Consider the following 11,143-nt stretch of genomic DNA (forward strand, 5'->3'; position numbering starts at 1 on the left):
GACCACTTCCCGGTAAAGATAAAAGCCCTTATCAACCATAACTGTAAAGAAAAAAGTAGTTCCAAATGAGTCAGAAATTAAGAAGTCTACCCACAGCGTCAGGTGTGTGCTGGTGTCTGTAAGAGCCCATTGGTTCCTCCTTGCCAGAAAAGAACATCAAACACTGACAGGTAGCTGAGAGGATTCCAGATTTCGAGACAGGTCCCACACTTCTGACAGACTGTAGCTCCTGTCAGAAACAACGAGCATGTTTGCAAACAGGCTTCTTCCTGCAAATTTTGGGCTTGAATCACTTCCTCAAGAAGGCTGATTCACCAAAACAGACGGCCACTTTCTCCCAGTCACTGAATTCTTTGTGAGGCCCTAAACTACCCTCCCTCTCTCCCACTCCACCCCCACAGCCTCCCCTCCCCAGCCCACGTTGAACTCATTCCAGAATGCCTCTGTAGAGAGTGTGGAAATTCCAAAAGAGCACTCACTGGTTTGCTGGGAAAACACATGCACTCCGGGAAAACCCGACAGCAGCCTATAAAAATGGAATCGGACTCCACAACCTCTTCACTCCACTTGGGATCCTAGAACCTCATTCAACTCTCACTTAAGATCTCCAGAACCTCATTCAACTCTCACTTAAGATCTCCAGAAACGTTGTGACGGCCTCTCACTGCTTATTATCTATCGTCAGCATGACCTTCTCACCGAAAGCTTGTGGTCTCCTGCTTGTCGTCCTGGCAGCAGTCTGCATACAGCTCTACGATGGTAAGTACTGAAATCTTTTGAAACTACGTTTCAATCGAACTGACGCACACAATGTGTGCTGCTTGATGTGCATGTTAAAACCTTGGTGAGAGAGAGAAGGGCGATGTTGTTGTGTACAGTTGATTGACATGCATGTTGTTCATTGAAGACAGTTTGTGGTAGTCATTTCTGTCGCTCATTCCCTCACTTTCTCCTCGCAGCCCAGTTCGTTCCAGCCAGGTGTAATTGTCAAGGAACCATCAAGTTCACTGCGGAAATTATATCGGATTTCCAGGTCTTTGAGAAATCCCCCAATTGTGATCACACAGAAATCATGTAAGTCAACTGAGGTTCCTTACATCACTCAGAATGCACCTCTGTGACATCAATGGCATCTGCATGTCATGAATCAAGCACCTTTATGCTAACTGTGAATAAACTGAAGCATTATTGGGATTTCATGATGTTGTCATTTGCAGAATAACACTGCAGGAAGACAATGTCAAAAGGTGTTTGAACCTACAGGGAAAGCTGGCGAAAGCCTTTCTCCACTGCTGGAACAGGTAAGACATATATCTAGCCACCTCAGTCATGATTGATATGCTTGTCAAAGGATTTACAGTTTATGCCATACTCTTACAGTCAGTAGTCAGCAGAGGCACTGAAAGTACAGGGAACTCTGTCTATGCACTAAACTCATGGTGTAAATGTTTAAACAGAGGAACACATGTTTGCTGTTAGTGTATTGAAGTGCTGATCCATTCTGTATTTTTTTCCTCCTCGTTCCAACCACAGAATAAACAAGGACGAGAGCCAGAAGATGACATGTCTGAACAGGAGAAACAAAGCCAAGTGAGAAGAGAAGAAACAATCAGATCTGGACCCACGGAGGGGGCCTCCAAGAAGTCATGTGACTTACGGGAAGTGCATATCCGAGTCGGGGTACCTCCCAACTGGAGGAGGGGAAATAAAAAGGGAGAGAGAGAGAGAGAGAGAGAGAGAGAGAGAGAGAATTGAATGAAGGAGCATTACATGATATGTGTCTTATAACCACTGAAAGTCAAAAACTGTTTTAAACAGGTGTTTTCTTGAAACCTATATTGCTCTGGAAAAATATTGTTGTGCAATACACAACAAGATGTGCATTAAGAAGAAACAGTATTACAGATGTTTATTTATGATGGAATAAATTATTGTTTTGTAATTTAAGTCAGTGAAAACGTCAAGTGTGATGAAGTAAAAACTTTTATACAAATCAACAATTGTTGTCAGTATGAGGTGTGACAGTACACAAGACAGAACATGTGATTTTCAGTAATCTGGTGAGTCTGGCAGCAATAAAGTGATTCCAGTGATAGTAAAATACACTTTCTAACAGCTGGACTCAACAGCTGAAAGGGTTTTCTGAAAGAAAGAGAGGGAGAGAAGGACAGAGAAAACTTCTGTGGGCCAAAACATCCTCCCTGTAGATGTTAAACAGTCTCTGACTGAGTTGGTTGTGAAGTTACTGAACCACTCCATGTTTTCAGAACTCGTTGGAAAACAAAATGATCTTGTTTGATGAGCTAAGCAAGTGCAATGATAACACTGGTTTCATTTCTGCTGTATTTAGAGTATATAGTGGACTTTAAAACTGTCAGTCTGCCCACCAGACATGTTAACGTGAAGTCTGAGCTTCCAAACATTGTTTCGGTTGTCCCAATGGCAATTGAAATTGAATAAAATTTGAGCTCTTGGTGTAATCAGGGATTTAGCACCCAGCTAAAACACTGGCTTTACATGCATGGAGCAACCAAATAATGGTTTTCATTTCGGCCCACTCTCCCCTCCGGCGAGAACCCTGGAGTTCGGAGTGATCCGCCAAGCCAACACATCTTGATTTTTTCGACCGTTCCTCAGCAGTGGAGATAAATGCTGCCTGTGGACATCTTAGTCCACTCTGGGGAAATCAGAAGAAGCGCTCTCTCTCTCTCCAACAAAGCACAGGATTCTGGGAGGGAAAAGATCCCCCATAAACTTTGTGATTTCTAGTCCTGGGGGCTCTCCATTCCCTCTCCTTGCTTTGGACATGCACACACACACACGCACACACACACACACACACCCACGCGCACGCACACGCACACACGCACGCACATCATATAGCTCTCAGACAGACAGAGACACACAAGTACACATGCGGCAACACACCCGTAGCCTCCCACTGAAGGATCTCATCCACAATAGAAGTGTCATGATCATCCAGAAAAAAAACTAAACAGATGAAGGGAGGCTTAGAGTAGGCCTATGTGCAAGTGCCTTGCTTCAGGCACGGCCAGGATCTGTTTACTGGCATTCCTTTTCATTTGTAAGACGATTTTGTCCTAGCAAAGCACAGTACAGGGTGAATTCCAACCTGGTATCTCATGAACTGCAGTGAACTGCTCTATACACATCCCCCCCATGTACCCCTCAATTACAAGCAGCTCAGCAAGATATGAACATTTTTTTAAAGGAAAGAAGAAGGGTCTAAGGACCTGCAATTGTAATCAGCAGTGCACGTACAGCCGTGGCCAAAAGTATTGGGAGTGACATACATTTTGTGTTTGCAAAGCTTGCTGGGCCTTGGCATAAAATGACTGCTAACATAATTTCAGTAAGTCATATCATCAGCACAGGGGAAAGTGTAAATTAGTTCTAGCCAGGTGAAATCACTCTATCATTCTGATTGGATTTTAAGAGCAGATTGACTGCTGTAACAGACTATTTGCATATACTGAAAATATTCGCCCTAAAAAAGCAAAAACTAATATGGAATGTGCCTTATTGTATTCCAGTATTCTATAGAAACGTGAAAACATTTTCCCCAAATACTGAACCAGCAAACTTTGCAAAACACAACATTTGTCATTGCCAAAACTTATGGCCACGACTTTAGTAATGATGGTAAATAGTTTATTGTTGTTTGGCGTTCCTCAAAACACAAGAGCTGTGAAGGGTTCTTAACCGATAAAAACGACACAACCTTATCAACAGCGAGTTCCACTGTCTCGCGGCGTTTCATGTTTTCACAATTGCTAGAGATAATTTGGCAGGCGCTTTGTAAAGCCTGCGACAAGCACCTTAAATTTTTTAACATTTTGCGGCAAGCCAGTGAGTCCTGAGAGGATGGTTCTGCATTCAATTTCCATGATATTACAGTATATGTTGTTACCAAACTCTTTGAAGTTTATATATAGCTTTTAAAAACGAGGAAGAGCTAGTGTGTCTGAAAAATACTCTACCCCTTTTCCAACTCTTGCAGAAGAAAATCAAAGTTGTTTGAGAGCTGCCACTGGTTTCTTTGCAGTCCAACAGACCCATGCTGTTCGTCAGATGTGTGTGGGGGAAATGTTTTTTTTCTCTCTACATTTTTTTTTTCATCTTTTTTTTGCAACCCAATATTTTATTTATACAAATGGAACTCACCCAATCGCATGATGGAGCTGTCAGACAAAGGGAAAAGTATAAATTGGCCAAAGCACGTCTGCCTTATCTAGTATTCATGCCTTTCTGGTGGCGCTAGGCTTTCATGTGCTCTGCATGGACCAATGCTGTGGGTAGAAAAGTGGACATCAGTTTGAGATAAAAGAAGTCAAGACAGAAAAAGACACGACAAGTAAACAACTGGATCAAATGAGAAACGTTCTTTGGTTTATCCTGAAATGGATACTCTGAATTAAAGTATGTCAGAGAATATCATAAGAAGATTGTATGTTATTCATCTGTTTGTGTGTGCTTTATAACTTCTGTTTCTTTCTGTCCTGAGTGTGTGTCAAGGATGTGTGTTTGTGTCTGTTTTGTGTGCGCGTGTGGGGTGTGTGCCTGTTCTGTGCGTCTGTCTGTCCTGTGTGTGTTTTTGTGTCTGTCCTGTATATCTGTCCTGCGTGCGTGTGCGTGTGTGTGCTGAACGCCCGTCACGCCACGTGCAGAGGAGAGCCTGAGGCATAGGAGAGTAAAGTTCTCCCCCCCCTATCTCCAGGGTTGTCAATCAGAGCCGGCTCCAGCCCTGTACATAAAGGATGACACAGGGGCCTGGCTGCTCCTGCCTGGTGTCTTGGAGGGCCTCCAGGGCCCCCAACAGAGACCCCAAGATTCCCCACTCACACAACTGTCATTTCAAGAGAACAGGTAGCGTGTGCCCTAGAGAGAGAGAGAGAGAGAGAGAGAGAGAGAGAGAGAGAGAGAGCGAGCGAGCGAGCGAGCGAGCGAGAGGAGGGATCTGAGTTGAGAGCGAGCAGAAGTGAGAGACTGAGGATGTGAAAATGACAAGGGGGGGAGAGGGGACACACATGGCCCCTGTCAAAAGACTCCCACGCACCTCGATACAAACCAACGCCATCATCTATAGGACGGAATTACCATAATCCTTGTCTCTGTTGCTCTGTCCTCGGCTAAGCTTGATTTCCCAGACATAAATTATGAACGTGTGATGATGATATACAACTCTTGAGGATTCTTTTGCCTCACGGTTGGCTAGATAATCGTCTGCAAATTACGGCACAAAATGATTCTTGCTCTGCTGACTTTTCGAATTTGAATCATTGCTTTTATCATGTCCGTAATAGATCCAGGGTGGACGTGTTATTACATCTCAATCAAATCCACCGGATTTCCATACGCCTGAGGTCTCGATGATGATGTCGGCGCCGGCTCACGTTTACAGCGCCAAGAGCGAGCTGGAAATGATCACTGAAAATAAATAAATAAATGAATACGATTAAATTAAAAAACGGAAACACAAGGCTGTCTCTCTGGGGATTGTTTCTGGTCACTGGTTCATGACTTTTGTTGCTAAGCTGAGGCACTAAGACACAGTGTGAGAAGCAGCTTAAGAACACACACTAGCTACAGAGTCACACACACACACTTGTTTTCTCTCATTTCCTGATCTGTCTGAGTCCGTCTCTCTCTCTCTCTCTCTGTCTCTGTCTCTCTCTCTCTCTCTCTCTCTCTCTCTCTCTCTCTCTCTCTCTCTCTCTCTCTCTCTCTCTCTCTCTCTCTCACACACACATATTCTTACTAATGCACACAAATGCACAAAGAAGATAAGGCATGCTTGTGAATCTGGGTGTGATGTATTACTACTCTGAGACTGGAACACTGGGATCTCAGAATGCTGGAGTATTCACACCCTGGTGTCTCATCCCTTTTTATATGCATGAAAAATTTGGCTAAGCTGTAACATCTTATCATCCTAGTATCACAGCAGCATTCATGTAGGAGACAGAGAGAAGGTAATGAGCACATCTGGAAATTAATTCAGGTCACTTCTATTTTCCATATGGTAATTGTAATAAAGAAAACGACATTACCATAATGACTACACGTGGCAGTTAGAATTAATCAACCAAACCTTAATTCCTTTTGCCATTGGAGGAACATGCTCTCACGCATGCTTACAATACCTAAGCTCATCTCTGCATCCGTTAAATTCACATCACATCTGTTTCTTTCTTTCCCCAGCTGGTTAAGTAATTTGTATTGTAATTACAGACACATACCTAGAGGGGGCAGCAGAAGCACTCTCCTCCGATCTCAAGGTCCACATCAGCATTCTGTCCTACCCACCTGCTCCCACACACTCCTGTTGTGGCCCTGGTGTGGGAGAAGGCTACCTTACAGTGTTGCATTCATTAACCTTTTTGGCACTTGCCCAGACACCAAACGGCACCCATTGGAAATGACCGTTCAGCACTTTGAACGGTTTAGTTAAAGGGTTGTGAGGTGGAGGAAGAAGAATAGCTGGCTAGAACACTATTAGCACGTATCTGTAAAGTGTCATTTCACATCACTGGGGTAGTTATTCACAAACGCATGTTGTCGTCATGGGTGCGACAAGAGTGCGCGCTCAACGCCCGGTTTGAATTTGCAACTATCGGACAAGTGTCAAATGTCGCGTGAACTTATAATTGTTGTTGACTGTCTGATGTATTCGTGGGCTAGTAAGCGAGGCTTTCAGTTGATGTTCATGTCATCTTATAGCCACCGTAGCGTGGCCTTTTAAAGAGGCGAGACTGACGAGCTGCGGAAGGGAGGTCCTTAAACAAGAATGGTAGACTTGACTGTCATCGTAACTCTTTTGAGGAGACATTAAAGGGGTTTTCATGGACACTTATCATTAAAGTATATGATTGTCATCCTTGTCAACTGACACATTCTCAGGAGATAATTACCAAGTGTTGAATGAATGCTCACTATTCCACAATTCCGCTGACAATAAAGCAGAAAGCCACAATATCTCTGGGGATTTGGTGTTCCACCAGGCTTGAGAGAATGTTGCATGGAGATGCGGAGTGCTCTGGTTCTGTAAACAGATGGAAAGCCGATCCAACATCAGAAGGAAATTGCACTTTTCTTTATTGAAGTGCCTCGGTCCTCAACTGTCAGGTTTTGTGGGGTTATTTGAGGTGGCGGATTCTCAGAAGGAGACAGTCAAGACAGAAAATAACACATGAGATTCCATATCTGGGATGATAAAGAAACATCTCTAAAGATAACTTTATGCCATTTTAATTTCAAAGTTTAGCTTTGTTATGCAGTAACACAAATATAAAATCCCCAAAGTCTCAAAAGAAAATGCCTGCTCATTCAGCTGCCATGGTAGAACAGGCAGCCTTGTGAAAATGACCTGAGGTCATCAAGTGCATCACAGTATCACAGAGAAGGAACAAACTGAGATCAAGACAAATTAGAGTTGGAGCACGAGAGAGGACAAAAAAGACGGTTGCGAATCCAAAGAAAGGCAGAAACACAGTTTGCAAGAAGAGAGGCATCAAAAATAGAGCACTGAGAGAAAAGAAGAAACGAGAGCAGTTAGCAGGATGTGCTACTGAAATAACGGCTTGGAAACTAATGGGCAGGGAGAGAGGAAAGGTTTTAATGAGGGATGGAGAAGAGAAGTGAGATCAAGGTGTATGACTGAAGAATGGTCAACGGAAGAGCAAAACTTAACCAGGGGATCTGAGTGAGACAGACTTGAATATATATTTTAAGTTGATAAAGGAGATGTATTGTACAGGAGTTGTGCGCTAAGTATATAATAGGAAGAGAGCACAGCTCTATTTCCTTGTCTACAGTTGGCTACGTCTCTGATTGACCATCTCCATTGAGTTCACAGACAAACTTTTAACTGTGCCCGTATTCCAATCATCAATGCCAATCTTGAAGGAAATCGATTGGGCCTCTCCCTTAAAGAACAGGCCCATGCTGGCTCGCAATAGTTACTTTATGGGGCTAACTGGTTGATTGACAGGTCAACCACACCCATAATTGGTTCAGAGCCCCACGGTGACCAATTTAGCAGGCACCGCTCTCTGAACTGACGGAAGGAAGCTGGGAAGTTGTGGTCAGAGAATTGTTGAGGAGATAAAGGAAAACGTCTGATACCTCAATTACTTTCATGTAGCTTTGGGTGAAAAAAACTGCGATGACACTTTACTCCAAGACAACGAATATCAGGTACGTGTGTGATGAAACTGTCTGATCTCCTCAAAACTTCCCTGACTAGTCTTAAAATATAGACTATCTTACATTTGCACACAAATCAATTTACAATACAGAAATAGCAGTTCCTGCTCTATGATCTTCTTAAAAAAACATTCAATATTATTGCAACAATAACAGTTGCAAATGCATCAAGGGTACTGTAGTTTTCCGAGTGAGGAGAAGAGGAACTAGTATATAAATGAGTAACCCCCATGGTTTGACTGTAGATTAGCCAACTAGTACAGTAAGTACTCCCCAAACACACACAAAAAAGTCGAAGCAGTAGAAGTAATTTATTTCTGTCCTTATAAACAATTTTACAAAAAAAACGAATGCACATAGAAATAAATAACATTTAAACATTACTTTAGAAGGGAAACTAAAAACAATATTGCCCTAATAAGGTGTAGGCTAAAGGTTTTTGGGTTATTTGCTTTAGCGTTTTGTACCTAATCTTTTTACATAACGCACATAATATAATATGCAACACTTTCACTACTGGGTTCAGGCTATTTAAATATCAAATAAAACAGAAGTTAAAACAAAAATTCCCAAAATTTCCAACACAATAACGACCATACCTTGGTTTCACAGCATATTCCTTGTTGTCCATTGCTGTATAAATCTATTTTACCAGTTCCATCACTGCCATTTTGGTGGACCTGTTTGCCCTAAAGCCATACTAATGGTCATTCAATAAACATTGTTTTTCTATGAAATTTACAAGCCTTCGCACAACAACACTGCTCACCAAACATAGAGTATCGTATATCACACCAACACAAACAAAGTTGTTAACAGGAGCCGGGAGAGGCAAGGTTGAGCAAGTGGCCTAACTACTTACAAGCACAACAAACATTACCACTGTACGGTGCAATTACAATACAGCAGACTTTTACAAGATGGCCATCAGCAACGAGTATTTGATTAATGCCATGGCCTCAGGACTCCCACACTGCGCGGATGGAGACTGTGGAAAACAGTCATTCTGAGGCAGCTGGCGTAAGCCCCTAATCACCCCCAGCGCCAGAATAGTAATGTGAACGTGTGTGTGTGTGTGTCAACTGGAAGGTCCGTGTGTGTAATAACGTGAAAGAGCGTGTGAGTGTGCGCACGTGGATTGAGTGAGAATGCCCCTTACATGCGTGTACGGTACACCCTCCTGTGAATGTGTGGTTTACAGTGTGTTTTTAAGAGTGTGTGAGTGTTTGTGTGGTTGTGTAGAGTTTACAGTATGTTTTTAAAACTGTGTGAGTGTGTGTGTGTTTGTGTACAGTTTACAATGTGTTTTTAAGAGTGTGTGTGTGTGAGTGTGTGTGTGGTTGTTTACAGTTTACAGTATGTTTTTAAGAGTGTGTGTGTGTGTGTGGTTGTGTACAGTTTACAGTGTGTCAAGGGACCAGACACATGCTGGGAGTGTTAGCAGCCTCCGGCCGGCAGACTTAAAGCACAATTAATGTGATCCGCTCTCCCTCGCTCTGTGTCCTCTCTATCAGCCCACACTCACACTCTCTCTGTCGTATGTCCGTTAATCTAATCAGCTGAATGAATTGCTCTCTCGCCTTGTCTTTTTCTCTTTGTCTCTCTTCCTCCCCCCTCCCCCTCCACTCCCCCCCCCCCCCCCCCCCCCCTTCTCTCTCTTTTCTATCTCGGCTGCAGTCGTCCAGTGAGCGATGTTTAAAGAAAGTCCAAGCTGCACAGTCCAAATTCGAGGCAAAACGTGCTTTGAAATCACAATGCAGTCCTGGCTGTTTGCCTAGCGTGTGCTGGGTTCATAGGAAGAAGAGTACACACACTGTTGGTTTGACTAAATGTAGCTTAAACGTTGTTCCAAATGAATCCGCTCCAACTTTTTTTATTTGTTTCATTGACAAGGATCCATTTGGTGATGATGATTTTCGGCTTGTGAAAAATGGGAGTGAAAGTACTGGGGCCGAATTAGAAGTGTTGTGTTTTAGCCGACGATTAGCCGTGTCGCCAACCACCACACTGGAGTTTGTCAGACTTCACTTTGCAAGTTCAAGAGTCAAACAGACCTTGTTTACCCTTTACAAATTGTACTCTCTTGAAGTCATGGAGCTGTGAAATTAATAGCAAAAATATCCCAAATGAAAGTCTATTAAAACGCCCAGAGCAAAGACTTCAAAGAGTTCACTGAAATGAGTAGGTATCAGATTTTTTTTTCTTTCTTTCTGAGACCAAATCAGGAACCTGTTACATTGTTTGCCAGGAACTAGAAAAAAAATTTTTTTTAGGAACACAACAGTCAGTTGACCCACTCCAAAGCTTAGGGAGTTGTAGTTTAGATATCACCATGGAAACCCTTCAAAACTCTTTCATAATTCATTTTGATACCAAACGAATAATCTAGACAGCTTTACGTTTTGTTGTCTAAGCATGCTCATGTGTTAGCGTTTCTTTTATTCATCAGCTCAATGAGAGTGTGCCTTTCTCTCCATAGCCTCCCTAAGGCAGAACACTCGAGCCATTCATGAAAAATGTATCCGCTCTCATAGAGGGTTTTATGAGCTTTCTCAAGTCAACCCCTTCACAATGTTTTGGGGGGAAATGAGAGTGGGATTTTTTGTTGTTGAGGTGATGTGTCAAATTGAGTTTCATTGTTTTGGAGTTTGCTTGTGGATCGTGCTGCTGTTTATCGTTTCCGTTACGTGTTTACTCTAAATACATGATGATGTTTTTCATGATAAGAATGAGTTCGGAAGACAAGATGGTGTTTATGTGTTCATCGTTGGTGGGGAGAAGACATAATAATGTGTTATGGTTATTCAGGAGGAATAGCTACTCAACACTGTTGGACAGACATGTATCTATCAAAGCACAGCTCTGAGGAAATCTAAAGTGGAAGGCTGAATGTAGTATATGTATCTTCTAGGCCATC

The 11,143-nt window shown here is 42.7% G+C and overlaps 1 protein-coding gene across 1 annotated transcript; it reads left to right on the top strand.

Annotated features, from left to right (window-relative positions):
- The first annotated feature begins 462 nt into the window (after positions 1-462).
- LOC124483575 (C-X-C motif chemokine 11-1-like) lies at positions 463-2,014 on the top strand. Its single transcript, XM_047044073.1, has 4 exons — positions 463-759; positions 960-1,074; positions 1,218-1,301; positions 1,534-2,014. The coding sequence occupies exons 1-4, from the start codon at positions 687-689 to the stop codon at positions 1,592-1,594; spliced, it is 333 nt and encodes a 110-aa protein (XP_046900029.1). The 5' UTR covers positions 463-686; the 3' UTR covers positions 1,595-2,014.
- Positions 2,015-11,143: the final 9,129 nt, after the last annotated feature.

Source organism: Hypomesus transpacificus, chromosome 21 (assembly GCF_021917145.1).
Source record: "Hypomesus transpacificus isolate Combined female chromosome 21, fHypTra1, whole genome shotgun sequence".
Lineage (NCBI taxonomy): Eukaryota > Metazoa > Chordata > Actinopteri > Osmeriformes > Osmeridae > Hypomesus > Hypomesus transpacificus.